This window comes from Corvus hawaiiensis, chromosome 6, assembly GCF_020740725.1.
Source record: "Corvus hawaiiensis isolate bCorHaw1 chromosome 6, bCorHaw1.pri.cur, whole genome shotgun sequence".
NCBI classification, from domain to species: Eukaryota; Metazoa; Chordata; class Aves; order Passeriformes; family Corvidae; genus Corvus; species Corvus hawaiiensis.
In genome coordinates, this window is record NC_063218.1 from 40,541,057 (window position 1) to 40,558,058 (window position 17,002).

The 17,002-nt window shown below is 38.5% G+C and overlaps 1 protein-coding gene across 2 annotated transcripts in view; it reads right to left on the reverse strand.

Moving 5' to 3' along the window:
- Positions 1–12,181, reverse strand: part of MYBPC3 (myosin binding protein C3) — a 62,417-nt gene extending 50,236 nt beyond the window's left edge. The window contains exons 1-6 of one of the 2 annotated variants that reach the window (XM_048308114.1): positions 12,106–12,181; positions 11,917–11,976; positions 2,737–3,003; positions 708–803; positions 389–475; positions 94–242 (exon numbers count right to left, since the gene is read on the reverse strand). In XM_048308114.1, coding sequence (XP_048164071.1) covers positions 94–242; positions 389–475; positions 708–803; positions 2,737–3,003; positions 11,917–11,941 — 624 coding nt within the window. In that variant the 5' untranslated portion in view covers positions 11,942–11,976; positions 12,106–12,181. Of the gene's footprint in view, positions 1–93; positions 243–388; positions 476–707; positions 804–2,736; positions 3,004–11,916; positions 12,073–12,105 lie in introns of those variants that run through there. The other variant, XM_048308115.1, reaches the window with a different exon arrangement.
- Between the last annotated feature and the right edge of the window lie 4,821 nt (positions 12,182–17,002).

Here is a 17,002-nt window from a genome sequence, read left to right on the forward strand (position 1 = left end):
CTTAACATCAAAACATTCCTATTTTAGTTTATATTTTCCCCAGATTAAAGATTAGTACCTAGAAGACTGAGAACCCTATTCTGCCAATTCTACCTTGGAATTTCGATCATAATTCTCATGTAGTTGGAGATGTTTCCCCACTTTGCTTCCCAGGTCCATCCACTTTCCTTTGAACCATTTCACTGATGGCTTCTTCAGCAGGCTCTCACCTGCCACTTTGGCAGTGAATGAGATGTTTCCACCTTGTAAAAGAAATAAGTTAAAATAAGATTATGAATAATGTGTAAGTTATCTGTTATATTGCTGGTGTCACCCTGTGCTTGGAGAGCTAATAGCCAAGCAACAGGTACAGTTTATAGACTTCACTTGGCTGACGTTTTGCACTCACCAACAGTAACTTCTCCATCCTGGGGTCGTGCCACAAAGAGCCCAATGGGGTCCTGATGTTCTTCTGGTTGTGTCTCAGCAGATGAAGCTGAAATAAACATCATAATTACTATTTAGAACTTTTTGCATCAAACTATATAGTGAATTAGTTAATTAATTAAAAAATACCTCAGTAGATTTCTTCTGCTTCTGAGATTCCTTATTCTTTATGGTCTGCTTTCATCTACTGTCTCTATCTCACTGACTCTAAGGAGCCCCTGTGTATGTTCTTCCCTTCTGGTAATAAACCAGACTTGATGACAATGTTAATTTTCTATTACCTTCTCTGTTTTGGCTGCTTTCTGCTGCTGGCGCAGGTGACTCTGAGGCAGCTGGGGCTGGAACAGCTCCTGCAGGAGTGACTGTCTCACTCTTTTCTGGAAAGGAATGTAAGCCAAGATTAGAGACAGTCATATTTCCTCTGTCTTTCTGAAGATATTTTGCAAAAGAACAGCCTTTAATATACGTCAGGAAAAGCAGATAAATAGGCTGTTGTTTCCTAGAGCTTAGAGGATGATCTGGAAGCAGAAGGGGCCTACTGAAGTTGGATGATGAGGCTTTTTCTTTCGCTGAGCTCAGAAAGAACTGATGCCTGATTTTTAAATTCTACAGTTGATGTGTAGAAACTTGTCAGCTGATGAATAATGCTATTATTTGTTGCAAACATCAGTGGTCTAAATGGAAAAGGTAATGAAGAATGATGTAATTTTTATCTTTGTAAACAGTTTGCTTATTCATGAGATTTTGTTTCATTGGAATGTAATGTTACAAAGGCTATTGCTGTGTGCAGCTTGGAAAAAGCTCTAGACACTGCTAGTAAACAATATGGATAAAGTATTTTAAAAATCCATCTGTAATTTCTTCCCTGGCTTATGAAAGTTTGTATCCTCTCAGTTAAACCATGACCTCAGAGACAAATTCAGGCAAATGCATTTGGCACAATGGAGAAGACAGAGTTGTCTGAAAATGGAGTAGGAGTGAGCAACTGGAGCAGATGGAGGGAGGTAGAATTTCTTGAAATAGATCAGTTGCAACAAGATGTTTTTTCCCCCGTAGATAGTGGAGCCACTTCCAAATAATAATGGGCAAACCAGTTACTCTATATAGCATTACATACTCTACTCCACTATGCTCCATAGCTTTATTTGCAAGTTATCTGCCTGTAGCAGGCTCTACATGGAGCTAACCTGGAAGACAATGAGGAAGATATAACGAGTACAATAGGGACCAGTTTGCTTTCAGGATGAGATAGTCAGGAGGACCATATTCCTATATGCTCTGACAACTATCAAATTGTCCTAATCCATACTAGGATTTCCCCTTACTCGTAACCTGTCATGCTCTGTCTTTGCATATGGAACAGGCCATCTTAAATCCTGTTAAACATTCACCAGTATCTTTTCAGCTGACAAGAAGGTCTCACAAGGTCTCATCATTTTGCTAGAACAAACAGTGATAGCACAGAAAAGGAAGTGATATAAACAACCTGAGTTTGAGGCTTGTCACCAAATTAAAAAGCAAAAAGTAAAATACCAGAAGTGGTAAATTGATACAATTTTGGAGGGGAAAAGGGATCTGAAAGGTCAAAATGTTTCAAAAAAGGAGTGGTTTCATCTACCCTAAGCATCTTCAGATATTTTTTCATGAGAAAATTCCAGGGAATTTGACTCTTTATATTTATTCCCAGGAAATACCTGGGAAAGTTTTTAAACTTCCCATGTAACTGATCTTTTAATGCATATGAAAGTAGTAATAATGGGTGATACACAAATAATACAAAGGTTACTCTTCATATTCAAGCCTCTCTTGAAATATGCATTTTTGGTAGCAGGAGATTTTGAGACAATTTTGGGGAATGTATGACCTTCTAGAAACATTACAGTATAACTTGTAAATACTTTGTCAATTGTTACAATTTTGTATTTCAATGAAATAATTATAAGAAAATACCAGTCCTAAGATCAGGCTTCTTAGTTTAGGTCAGGGTGAGGGTTAGATTAGATGTGCTTTGATTTTCAGTAGTTAAGTGTAAAAGCTTGACAGAATTCCAAAGATGTACATTGACATTTCCCATATGATCTCCTCTCTGTGGACTTCTGACACCTGGAAAGGGGTGTCTTAGCCACAGAAAATGTGTTCCTCAGCTTAATATGAATTAGTAGCTTCAAATAATTGGGCAAAACAGATGAACTGCTGGTAGAGAAATTTTACTTTGTTAAAATAGGTTAATTTCCATGGGCCTTATTCATGAAGGTTGCATGTTGGACTGGAACTACTGATGAAATCAGAATTGCTTAGGAAATGCTGTACCTGGTTCCTTGACCTTGAGTTCAAATTTGACCTTGGAACTTCCAGCTATTACAGCATATGTCACATCATCTTCTTTTCCTACATTATTGATTGTCAGTGAATGCTTGTTTCCTTCTGTCTTGATGACATATTTTTCACTTTCAGTAATTTCTGTGCCAGCTCGCTGCCATTTCACCTTGATGCCAGATTTTTCTGTCTCTGCTTCAAACACAGCTGTGTTTCCAGCTGTCACCTCTGTTGTCTTCGGCTTCTTGGTAAATGCAGAAACTAAAAAAAGAGAGAGGGCTCACTAAAATCTGTTTTGCAATTGTGGAATATCTGGTGTAGTCAGCTGTTGTGGCTGCAGCAGCTGTCTCCTTTCTCTCCCATCTGCCCATGCAAGATATAAATTACAACACTTTCCACAGAGAAGTTGTGGAAGTGTCTTTGAGTTTATCAAGTTCTGTGTCTCATCGAGATGTCATATCTCCTCCACATTGCCATGAAATAAAATGGAATGGATAGCAATATCACCCCACTTTCTGTCTTCCTCTTTCTTTTTCCCCCATACTGAGCTCTGATTTTTTAGAAGTGAATGTTTTAGTCTATGAAAAGATGGCATGATATATATTCTTATATATCTAGTTGTCTACATTAATTTGCCATGCACTTTTATTTAGAATTAATAATTTTGTCCTAACAGCTGCTTAATATGGTTGTTACAGAGGATCAGGATCTGTTCCTCAACAATACTACAGTATTTTGTTTGTGCAGTAACCTGTGCCCTAATACACCCCAATGAATTAATAGTTCATCTTTAATCCTTTTGTTTTGACAGATCAAGGCTTTAATGGGAAGGGATTCACATTCCTATGATGACCCTTGTAATTTAATTCCAGCTAAAATGGTATCAATTGTTGTTTGTGTTCAGAAATTCACTTCAGCATTCGAAGTTGAAGAACTTGCCTACATGACACTCTACAACAATTAGTTGTCTAATTGCTTACAAGGTGGATTAAAACATTTCCTCAATGTGTCAAGAAACCCTTAGGAAGTTTATAATGAGAATTGATGAAATTATTAACATATAGGCTGAACAAGCATAAACCAGATGATGTTTTAGTTCGTACATAATCAAAGCAGCACAGCAGATAGGAAATGGTAAACAAGCACTATATCATGATTTTGATCCACGAGTATCCTAATCTCTCTCAAGATTAGATTTTAGTAAAGTAACTTATTTTACTAATTTCTTTAACCTGATTTATTTATTTATTTATATTTCTTCATCTTTATTTTGAATCAAGTTTTTCATTCCATGCTCATGTTTTTGTCTTAATAAAACCTGTTATCGTTTGCTTATTGCCATGAGCTATGTTCATGTGTAAAAATACCAGCAATTAACATTCTGATTCATACACTGCATGGTTTTTTGTGCATCATTCTGCCATCTTTCTATTGACTCACCCCTGTATAACTACATTTTTATAAAATACTAGTAATTTCATCACATCTAATTTTATCTGTCACCTCTGTGGCAAATTGTCTATGGCTCTCCTACTCTGGCAGCCACAAGAACTCTTCCAAACAACACGACAATGGTTATAACTAGCTTTGAACTTTTAATTCTGCTTTATAAAAATGAAGGGAACATGGCATGAAAATGCTTTAAAAGAAAAAGGTTATATTCATGTTCTAACAGGTACTTTAGTTAATTTAAGTGGTATATTATTATTAATACCATCTATTCATTTTACAAAATCTCTAATCCTGTAGCATGTCTTCAGACTGCATAAATTAGTTGACCTTAGTGGAGTTACATTTGCAAAGATTTCATCTGATGGCCTTTGGTCTTTAGTCATAATACAATTCATGCTTCTTGCATTGTTTTGCAAAGGATTCAAAACTTCTTAAGCATCAGTTAAAATATGAACTGCAAATACTTTTAGAATTTACTAAATATTGAATTTTGCTTTTCTTCATTATATAAAAACCTAAATTACATTTTTTCAGTTTCTTTTTTTCCCCCCACATTTTATATTTCTGATGAAAACACAATCTTAGTTTTCAGTGAGCCTACAAAAGTCTTGACTGATGTCCTGTTTTATTCTTCTGCATGCTTCCCTTCCCTGTTTAAAGTGTGGGAAATTTCCTCTGGGAGTGGAATGTTCCTGCATGCTTATAATTGAGGTTTTTTCTAATCTGGTGCAATAGTTCTTTAACAGTGTAGTGCTTTGTAGAATATAGGACTATATACCATAGTGTTCCACAGCGTGCTGCCTGTTATCAGTTGCACACCTTTTGATACCGTATTGCCCTTCAGTAAATAACACAGCAGGGTATACATTGATGCAGTGTATCGTGAATAATTGCAGGAGAGTTACTGTGCACAGCAGGTTGGACATGCAGGATTCAAGAGACATGTAAAGGTGGCCAGGCTACTGCACAGTGGGCAGACAGGTGAGTTCTGGAACCCACTCCACTACTGACTAGCTGGCTCCTTCCCCTGTGATTCTACAGACAAAGCAGTAAAGAGGCATGTTTTTAGTCTCTGAGTGCTATTATCGTCACTCTTCTATTTAAGCACAAAAGAATCTATAAATATATTAATTACTTAACAGCAAAGTGATTTGTAAAGGTTCCAGCCTACAGTGGCAGGGTTTCATGACATGCATACTTGGAAGTAACACTGTGATCTGCTGCACACCCTGTAAAGTGATTAGGTTTCTTACATTTGCTTTGTAGATGACTCAACAAGAACAAAATTGTTGGTGAGAACACAGTGAGAAATCTCCACCACTACATAACATTCCTGGCTTTAGGAAATCTAAACACATACAGTAGAAGTTAATAAGTAAGATTCCTTGTATTCCCTCCTCTCCCCCCTTTCCTGCCAAAAGACTCACTTTAGTTCCAATTTAAAATGATTGTGAATATTTCTGGTTAAGTACATAACTGGAAAAGCCCAAAATCTCACATGAGAACAAAGGTCTGCAAGAGCAGTTGTTGTGTATCCACTTTTTCATAGGTAAAGGAGACTGGGGTTTTAACTGAATCTTTTTCCTGTACTTGAGATTCAGTCAGTGGGGGGCAGTGTCCAAAGTGGCTTCTCTCTATCCAGCTGTATTCCCTTTCACCTTTCACTGCTCTGTTTGCAAAGGAAAACGAAAGATGCAGGGCTGGAGATTTTACAGGAAATTACTTTGCTGCAGAAGAGAGATTGCTGAATAAGCATGTGAAGAGAATACCATAATTTTTCCTTTTGGGGAAAAAATGGGCTGCTTAACAGACTAGAGTTCAGTTATTCCCCACCCCTTCATTGTGGCTGCCGCTACTTTAAGTAACGTGCAAATCCAAGTTAACCAGAAGTTTTTTGGGTTTTTTTTTTCAGTTATACCAACCTAATTCACCTTTTTCCTCATTAGGAATACTCCTAAACACCCCCATTCAAAACTTCTGGTTTTTCCTGAGAACCACATTTTTGCCTGCTTTTATCAGAAACACATTCCCATGTGGCAATCTCGCTCACTTCAACGTTTGGCTTCTACCCAGATATACCTCTCTGAGTTCTATATATCTATCCCATACTCTAAACACTCTTGAATATGACTGTCACCATGAGGCTGTGGAAAACCCAATGGCTGTGACACCTCTTGTGTGATGTTGTGGAATGTCTCACAGCTCTCGTGCCTGTCAGGCACTGACAGATCTCAGACACTGTCCTGTGTTTATCCAGACTCCAGGTGAGCGTGCAGTTAGGAGCCATAGGGCTGGGGCACCTGATGACCAAGTAGCCCATGTCCTCTCCCACCCACCATGTTAACTCTCTGACTCCTGATACATTCTAACCCAGCCTGCACAAGGGGAGAGAAAAATGACATTAGTACTAGCATACTATGGCAATTCTGGAAGGAGAGCAGAGACCCACGTGAGTTGCCAGTGCTAATGAAGAGAAAAAGTGTTGAAGGTGCTCTGTGTGTTTGTTTTGTGGGGATGGAATCGGTGTTGCTGTGGGGATTTAATGGAGGGAGAGAAGAGGGACATGAAGCTAATAAAAGAAAATGAGCCTAGGGCCACTTTGTACTAACCCATTTTTCAACACTTCACTTCTCATATCCCAGGCCTTTCTAATCACTTCTAACTTCCGCGATGCAAACACACTCACATAATTTCTGAGTAACGTAAACCAGCAAATTTTACCCCAGGCAGAAGAGGAAACAGATGTATGTGGTCTGCAGTTATCTTGCAGAAACTTTTTGGTGGTTAATGCTGCAGCTACCAGAACTTGCATCCTCTAAAACTCTTGGAACACCTGAAGATGTACACATCAGCCATAACACTATGTATGTTACATGAGTTACAGCTTAAATGGTCAGTAATAAAAACTTCTGTTGGGAGGTCTGTGATGAGATTGCATTTTGACAATCTTTCATTCAGGAGGATTAAGAAAAATAAGATACACTTGCTTTGGGCCAAATTAAACTAGAATGAAATGTTCAGTTCCAAAACAAATTTTCTATACTAGTCACCTAAATAAAATAACAAACCTAGTATTCTGCCTTCATTCTGCTGCCATTTATTAAATCTTCATACCAGCACCTTCATGCTTTCTCCTTTACTGTCTGACCTGATTTGAGGCAATGTCCTTTTAACAACTATCATCAAACAAGCTTACTATTATACTTCAAATATTTTTAATACTCTCCTATGCAAAACCCAAGAAATGGCTAAGCTACCAGGGTTGCTGTCTATTGTACTACTAATTGTTTGCTTTACTCTCTTGTTGAACTATCTATCTATTTACTGGGCTTTTATTTTGTGATTGTTTTGAGGCAGAGACTGTTTTTCTGTTGTCTTTGTACAGCATTAAATTGTTAGTAGGTAACTACTAAGTACTGTTGTATATCTTATAAGAATAAAAATTAGGATTAGAAGCTAGAAGAGCAATTCTTATTTCATTATTGTCAGAAAAAGTGGAGGTAAGATGTATATTAAAATAATGTTCAAATTACCAAAATAATTTCATTTGCTGGCAACATTCCCTAAATAATCTGGCTTGTTAAGAATCACAAGCACTGGCTGAAAACCTATTCCTAAAATACTGGAATTTCAAAGTACGTGTGAAGTCTGTGAAATGAAAGTAAGGAAGAAATGGGGATTCTACAAGAGTGATTTTAACTAGATAGGGTGGTAGAGGAGAATGTATGTTAGATGATGTTTTCAAATGATATTTCTGCCTTTCTGAAATAAAATCTGTTTAAGGTGTAGATTCTTGAGGAGAATCTAATGTATCTGTTTGAATGCAGATGCTAGAAACTACAGCAGAAATTTGTAATGAGTGAAATGACACAAAATAGTTGTAGGTTTCTCCCACAAAGCTGAGTTATCTTACTGCACATTCTGTGTATTTGGTGTTAAAATATGTATTGGTCAATATATATGTAATTAATATTACAAAAGTAATATTAGCTTTTGGAATTCTTTGATTTGTTAAGACTTAATGTTGAAAATTGATCTTTGCTTACACTTGGCATCTAGTTTTGCTTCTATACCATTTGCTCTTCCATTGAGTTAAAAGCCAAACTGAGGATAAGCAGGCTTCAGTAATGGGAGCTTGTAAATTCCTGTCTGAGGAACTATATAAAGATGCTGCACATTCCCTGGTCAGGACCTAAGTGGCTTCTTGCAATTACAAGCTTAATCACTCCATGATCCAAAAGCTATTGAACGACTCAATCTTATCATTCCTTGCCTACTTCAGCAGCTGAGATCGCAAATTCCTGCAACATGAGCAACAGGCGAGGAATAGTTTCACTAATCAGTCACCTCTCTCTATGCATCCATCATACTTTCTGTAAAATGGGGATAGTAATGTTCAGCTTGGTTTGAATCTTAATTTACAAAAGAGGAAACTACACCTGTGTGAATTTAGGGTGTTTTCTGCATTCCTGTGGGGAATAGAACTTTGTTGCAGTAGTTTGTTGTGCTAGGTGCTTACAAATGTGAAAGAATGGTCTCATAGTTGAACTAAAATTCTGCAGTTTACTCTTCATTATGCAACATTTATTATTATTATTATTGTTATTATTATTATTATTATTATTATTATTATTATTATGGAAGCCTCTGTGTACTTACAAGTTATTTGTAAATTCTTGATGAAATTTCCTAATCTGGACTGCAAAATCTAGACTCCTTTATCTATAAAATATGCGAGTAAAAGTTGACTGATTTTCATAGAAGATGTGTAATATAGACTTCTCCTTTTCCAGCTATAATAATGCACACATTTCCCATTAAGTCCCATTTATCTACTAAATTTGGTGTTTAAAAAGTCAATTATTTCCTCTCAATGTCATAAAATACTGTTAGGGAAATGGTTGGGGTTTTTTTAATGTTTCTGAATTTTCAGAACATTGAAAAACGATCAAAATTTTCCAAACAGTGAGCTGTTGTATGAAGATTAACTATGAAATGTTTAAATCAAAGGGAGAAGAACATAAAGTTTCTGCAACAGAATCCTGCAAAACGTGATGCTTTTCAAACTAAACTCTTACAGGTCTTATAAATTATGTTGCTCTTGTGGATGGTATAGATTTTCTGGAATGCTAGGACAGTTCTTTTGACATTCTTGAAATAGGTAGGGGGAGTGCCTTATCCTGAAGTATTTTAGTTGGGCAGTTTAAAGTAAAAGGAAAATCTACTTCACCATACCATTTTAAGTTTAATGGTTTATTCAGTGTTTTTTTGGTTTTTGTGGGTTTTTGTGGGATTTTTGTTGGGGTTTTTTGGTGGGTATTTTTTTGATTGGTTGTTTTTTTGGGTGGGGTTTTTTGTTTGTTTTAACATGTTAGGCGGCCTGTTAAAACAGCAGATATAGGCAGAATATCTCTGATCACTCTCTGACATGAAGAATTTTCTTTTCCCTATATGCCAGGTGCACAAATTTCAGCAATACAGACTAGGGACTTCTTTGGGCTCTTCAGTACTCTAACTATATGGTATGGGACAGGCAGGAATTGTGATTTATCCAAGTATGAACTGCCCAATGGTTATTCGGCCCTCCTGAGATAGTGCTCAACATTATCCCATCTTGAAATGACTTGAACTATATAAACAACATGAAATGGAAAACCAAAGGGATTAGTGTGTCCTGGGAGACTGAGAAGATCTTCTCTAAAAGTTATGGGGCATGTGACTGGTTCTGTCTCTGTCAGAGTGGGTAACAAGAGCTTTTCCTCCCCCTGCTGTGATAATCCCAGTGTTTGGTCTGGTTTGTTCATAAGAACTGTGTAGGACTAGTGATGTTAGACACCTGTTAGATTTCTCTGGAGAAATAAGTTGGAATAGAATTTCTCTTCACCATTAGCCAGCAAAAGTGGGCATCTTCACAAACAGAGACATTACCTCTCATCCATGGAGAATGAAAATGTTAATTTAAAGGCAGTTAAACAATTAGAAATCAGAAGTCACAATGCCGAGGGGATCACACTGTAAAATTTTGCCTACTCTGTTGTGTTTCTTTTCATCTGCATTCACAGCCACTAGACATTTCAATACAACTTAAAAATCATGTGACTTTAAAACCAGATTATGAGTATGAATTTATTTTTGGGTTGATTACTGAACCTTTGCAGCTTATATTTTCAAGGTTTTGTCTACAAGTACAAGATCTAATATATATTTCTTTTTTTATATACAAATCTACTTTCAGCAGAAATTGCAGCCTTATGAATATGAAATGATGTTGTATTTGTAATAAAATGGAAGGATTGGTGACACCACTGTTGCTTTGGGGTTATCATATAGAGGGAACATAAAGAATATTGTTGGAGTTAACCATGCTTTAGTGCTTTGCAGTTTGTAATGGGAGAGCCTCTGAGTGTGTAATGGGTCTGCCTCTGGCAGTGGCTGATTCCAAATATTTTGGTAAAATGAAGGTTCTTCTTAACAAGTTCATCTTTTGTTATGGTGACCAAAGGAGATTGTCTCTTTGGCCAAACTAAGAGGAGACTGATGCCCGCTCAGGCCTTTGCAAAGCACAAAGGCCATTATTAAGCCTCCACAGCTGTTACTGGCTAACTCTGGAAACGACACATTATTAAAAACATGTGCACCTTGTACTATACATTCAGGTAGTGGTAGTTCTGGGTATGCATTGGTATCACTGAAGTAAGAGTTCTAAAGTGAACAATCCCAGATTTAGTACAAGTTTCTCCAGGCCTGAGTATTGAATATGTTCACACTTGACAAACAATCACAAGTTCAGCTTTTGTCAATTTTTTTCCCCAAACTTACTTGTGGACACAAAGTGCTCCTAAGTCATCTTCCTCTATAGGTGTCCTGAAGCTAAACCGTCTCTACCTTTTCTTCCCAGGCTCTCTTCCTCCTCAAAACACCAGATCCATCGCACCTTGCACCCCATCCTAGGCCTCCTCTATGTGGGCAGCCTCTGAATGATTCCTTATTTGAAGATTTTAAATGAAAACATTCATAAATCTGAAATACTTTCCTGGCATTTTTCTCTGTGCCTCTGTGACCTTGGCTTTCTGGAAAGGGCTAGTTATCTTCTGGTTCAAAGGGAAAGGATGAAGGAGGGTGAGGGAAAAGAAACTGCATATATTCTTCACAGTCCAATGTTGTCTTTTTTTCCTAGAGTTCTGTTGACAGTGATTGAAAGAACTAGAAAGAATAAACTCCAAACCAGGTACTGTTTGCTTTCATTTTCACAGAGATTTCATTAACAATAAATACCATCAAATTTTGCCAATAATACAAATTGTCAGGGGAAAAAAAAACCCCAAACCCAAAATAAAGGCAGGAGAGGTTTATACTATTTAACTCTCCGAGAGAGAGACTACAAGCTGTTTTTTTTTTTTTTTCCCCCCAGAGTCCTAAATGTGACTAGGAAAGGAAATGAGAAATTAAAAGAATCTGAGAATTCAATGTGTTTCACCTCTACTTTTTCCTCATTCAAAGTCTCTTGAGAAAATTCTGTGGCTGAGGTTTATCAAACCATTTAGTGATTTCTCTGCAAGGTCACTCAATATCTCTTACATTTACAACTTAATAAAATAAGATTTCTTTTTCCTGTCTATTTATTTTTTCCTTTGAGGCACCTCATTTCTCTAGAATACATAATCTACTTACATTTTTCTTGCCAAGCTGTTCTTAGTTTTGTCTGTCAGTTATGATCCTTACCTGTTTTCTTTACTGGCTCTGGCATCTTCACTTTGTTTCTGGTGAAGCTCCCAGTTGTATCTAGAAAGCAGGGTATGAGTTAAACAGAAATGTGACTGCAGGGCTTTTGAGACCCCCTAAAGAACGACTCGATGGAAGCCCCCATCCTGCTCCTCCCCCTTGATCCCCCACTGTTGTCAACTACGGCACCTTATCAACAGCAGGACACACTTGACAGGCTACATCAGCTGGGATAAATATAGCCAAGTTCCAGGAGCCAGAGAGCTCAAGCCACCCAAGACTGGCTACCACTGATCTGTTGGTATAAACCAGAGCACAATATGATGTGGCACATGCGTACAGTGCATTTTCCAGCTTCAGGCATGTATTGCGCTAAGAATTCCAACATTGCCATGTTTACAGCACATTCAGCAAACTAGATCTGATAGTTACATTTCCTGTATGCTGGTTCCTACTTATTCTAAGTGTGTATTTGCTTACATTCTTACTGCTTATTTCAGTTTTTGTTATTGTCATAATTGGGTCAGAGCTGAACAGCCCCTTAGAAACTGTTTTTCTTGTTTCTTTTTTTAGCTCTTCTACTGAAGACTGTATTTGTAGAACTAACTGTGAACCTTAAGGAAAGAACTTCCTTTTGCAGAGAAACCTACACATTACTGACATTTGCAGTCACAAGTAGAAAGCACAACACTAAAATAGTTTTAGTCCTCCCTCCCCATCCACCCACTTGATCCACAGCATACATTTCTTGGTAACAAGCAAGGTTTTTTTCCCTTCTTCTGTTAAATACAATTTTAAAAATAGTTCCAAGGTTCTGTTTTATACCTCTAGAAGTTTCAATTTTGCTTAATCATATAGAAAAGATCTGGGGGAAAATCTCACTAGAAAATTATTCTTGTATGGCCATTTCATGCTTCAATCATTGCTTCTTATTTATTCATATATTTAGCATATGCCAAAATAGTAACTGTGGACAATCATGCTTTTATTAACTTGATGGTTTATTAATTTTGAGTTTTAAGTTTTACGAGAAAAACTCAGGAGGCCAAACATTTAGCGTATTTTAGCCACTACTTGTATTGACAAAATAATTTTTTAAAAAAAGGCGTGGTTTAAATTTTTTTCCCCAGCTTTACTATCCTGTAAAAAACTCATTTTAAAGGATTTCATCTTTTGGCACAGAGCTCAGAATAGATCAGTGTGCATGCAGCTCATCAGTCACTGTACTTTGGGTCTGTCTTTCACATCTGACTCTCTTGGTAGGCTGATAGGACAAATGTGAGCGTGTAAGAACCACTGCTGATACCTCTCCTGATTTTGGGCCAAATACTTCCTCCCCTTCCCTTGAAGCAATTTTTAATGGATGAGTGAGGAAGATGGACAGGATGTCACCTGTGATTATTTTCCATTGCCTCTGTTTCTAGGGGAGCACAAGTTACCATGATATGCATTTGACTATGATCTTGTGCCTGAGGTATTTCACTGGGAGTCAGGAAATCTTGACTATTTTCTTTGACTTGAAATCTCTCAAAGGGCTTGGGTCTCATAGTATGAAAAAGATTTTCATTTGAACGGTGAAGATCGTTACTGCTTTTTAAAATATTTCTCCATATTAGAGAAATGCCATTAACTCCCTCTTCTCTTCTGACCTGATCCCCAACACACCATTGGAACTGCACCCAGATGTGTTCTGTGGAGAGAGTTGTCTCCATGCAGCCTTACAAAATAGAGGCCAGAGGAGGCAGAGCTACCATAAGAAATAGATATCTGTTCAGACTATCCAAAAGCAAACTGTGATCAGGACCATGCTTCTTCTCAACTTAGTTGTCTCTCTAGTATGTCTCCTATTTACAAAGAAATAATGTTTGCAAAGATAATTAGTGACTAAAAGTCACTTGTGCAATATTTAAAACCTATTACAGAATCACAGGATGGGTCAGGTTGGAAGGGACCACAGTGGGTCGTCTAGTCCAAGCCTCCTGCTCAAGCACATGGCACAGGATTGCATCCAGATAGTTCTTGAATATCTCCTGTGAGGGAGACTCCATAACCTCTCTGGGCAACCTGTTCCGGTGCACGGTTGCATACAAGTAAAGAACTTCTTCCTCATGTTCAGGTGGAACATCCTGTGCACCAGTTTCTGTCTGTTGCCTCTTGTTCTAGGAAGAGCCAGGGTCCATCCTCTTCACACCCTCCCTTCAGATATTTAGACACATTAATGAGGTCCCCTCTCAGTTACCTCCTCTCAAGGCTGAACGGGCCCAGCTTCCACAGCCTTTCCTCATAAAAGAGATTATCCAGACCTTTGACCAGCTTAGTAGCTCTCTGCTGGACCTGCTCCAGGAGTTCCATGCCTCTCTTGTCCTGATGATCCCAAAACTAGACACAGTGCTCCTGATATGACCTCACCAGGGCTTAGCAGATGGACAGAGTCACCTCCCTCAACTGCTGGCAATGCTCTTCCTAGTGCACCCCAGGATACCATTTGCCTTCTTGGCCACAAGGGCATTGCTGGCTCAGGGACAGCTTGTTGTCCACCAGGACCCCCATGTGCTTCTCCACAGAGCTGCTTTCCAGCAGATCAGCCTCCAGGCGTGTGCTGGTGCATGGGGTTTTTCTTTCCCAGGTTCAGGACCTTCACATGCCTTTGTTGAGTTTCAGTCAGTTCTTCTCTGCCCATCTCTTGTTCCTGTCAAGGTCCTCCTGACCGGCAGCCCAGCACTCAGGAATATCAGCTGTCCCAGCTTTGAGTCATCAGTGAGCTTGCTGAGGAGGCATCTGCCCCTTCATCCACATCATTATGAACAAGTTAAACAACACTGGCCCAGTATAGAACCCTGGGGGACACAACTAGTTACAGGCCTCCAACTAGACTGTACCACTGACCATTACTCTCTGGGGTCTGGCACTCCGCCAGTTCTCAGTCCATCCCACTGTCCACTCATCCAGCCCACACTTGAGTTTGCCTATGAGGTTTTCATGAGAGACAGTGTCAAAAGTCTTGCTGAAGTTGAGGTATCCAGTGCTTTCCCTTCATCCATCCAGGCAGTTGTTTTATCACAGAAGACACTTGGATTGGTCAGACAAGATGTACCTCTACTGAACCAATGCTGACTACTCCGGATCACGTTCTTGTTTTCCATGCGGGTAAAGGTGGCCTCCTGAATGAGGTGTTCCATCACCTTTCCAGGGATTGAGGTGAGGCTGATTTGCTGATAGTTCCCTGCATCCTCTTTTTTTTCTGTTTTTGAAGACTGAAGTAATGTTTGCTTTCTTCCTGTCCTCAGACACCTCTCCTGAACTTCATGACCTCTCAAAGACAATTGTGAGAGGCCTAGCTGTGATATCTGCCAGCTCTCTCAGTACTAGTGGATGCCTCCTGGACTGTTGTGCTTTGCTGTGTTGCTTCTCCAGCAGATGTCAGGGTAGTTAAGGTCTCCCCCAAGAACCAGGGCCTGTGACCATGAAGTTGATTCTAGCTGCTTGTAAAACCTCATCCACTTCCTCCTCTTGATCAGGTGGCCTGTAGCAAACACCCACAACCCTGTCACACTTACTGGTCTGCCCTTTTATCCTGGCCCTCAAGCTCTGGACTTGCTCATCATCCTCACCAAGACACAGCTCCAAGACACATTCCAAGTGCGGCCTCACATAGAGGGCAACTCCGGCACTGCACTTTCCTGGTCTGTCTTTCCTAGGCAGTGTGTAGTCCTTCACGACAACATTCCAGTGATGTGAGCTATCCCACTCTGTGTCCATAATTGCAATGGGATCCATGCCTTGTGGCTGCATGCAGATTTCTAGTTCCTCCTGTTTGTTCCCCAAATAGCATGCATTCGTGTACAGGCATTTATTAGAAGTATTTAATGGCGACAATATCCCAGAGGGGGTGCACAGGGATAGCCATAGTCCTGATGAGTGGTTGTGTTTTGATTGCTTGTTCTTGATCAAAGTATTCCCTCTCAAGCCTTCTTTTGTCTCTAAGCCATTTCTCCAATGTTCTGAATTTTTTTTACAGTTAGAACCACAGGCCTTTATCTGTTAGCTAAAATGGTGTAAGTGGAAATAAATGAATTTGGATTTAAAGGAAATGCATACTTATATACAAACTCTTTAAAATGCAGACTTGTAGTATTTATCATACACACCAAGTCTGTATTTGTTCACTGAGAGTGAATAGCAGGAGGTGCTTCAAAGCAGGAACTGGGAACCTTGGAATAATTAAACATTGGCTAATGCATGCCTAACACAGAATTTATTCTGAATGCCAATAGATATTAAGTACATCTTAGATATTTTTCCAAATTTCTTGGAATGCTCAATATTATTAATTCATCTAAATACTAATTTCTCTCTCAAATGACATTAACTCCTTGGAATCAATAGCAATAATTCCAGTAATGGTGATTCCACTATCAAAATGCACATATTAAAAATAGGAATTCTGTTATTGATTCTGAATTTTTCAGCTTTTATTTTAATGTCCTCTTGTTCTGGGAGAACAGAAATTGCCATTCAGTGTCTGAATGTTGGTTGCTTTCTATGTGTTTGTCTCAGAATCTCCAACGTTTTAGAACAAAAAATATAGTTGTGTATTTTTCAGTTGTACAATGAAACACTTTTAACCCTGACATTACATACTGAAGCTTTTTTGTTTATTTGTCATTTTCTTATTGTCAGGTTTTTGTCTTTAAAATTGTCAGGCATGTGCCTGATAATGACATGTCCGAAGGACCTCACTACCATCACTTTGACAGCGATGGAAAGGTCCTGCTTCCTCCAGGGCAAATGGGGAGTTCATCCTGCCATCACATGGCTTGCAGAATAATTGTGGTTTTATGTTTCTCTGGAAGTCTGTGGGATAATCTAAGTTACGTTGCCATTCGAAGGAGATACAGTCAGTCATTAAACTGAATATTAAGGGTGTGTTTTTTAAGGACAGTATTACAGTAACTGTCTGTGAGCCATTATTTCCTGGGGAACTTGGAAGAAGTTTATCCTAATCAAAAGACCTAATATGCTAGGAGATTAGGCTGCTAAATATAGATAAGATGATGAAGCATTTGCACTGTGTACTAGAAAGGAA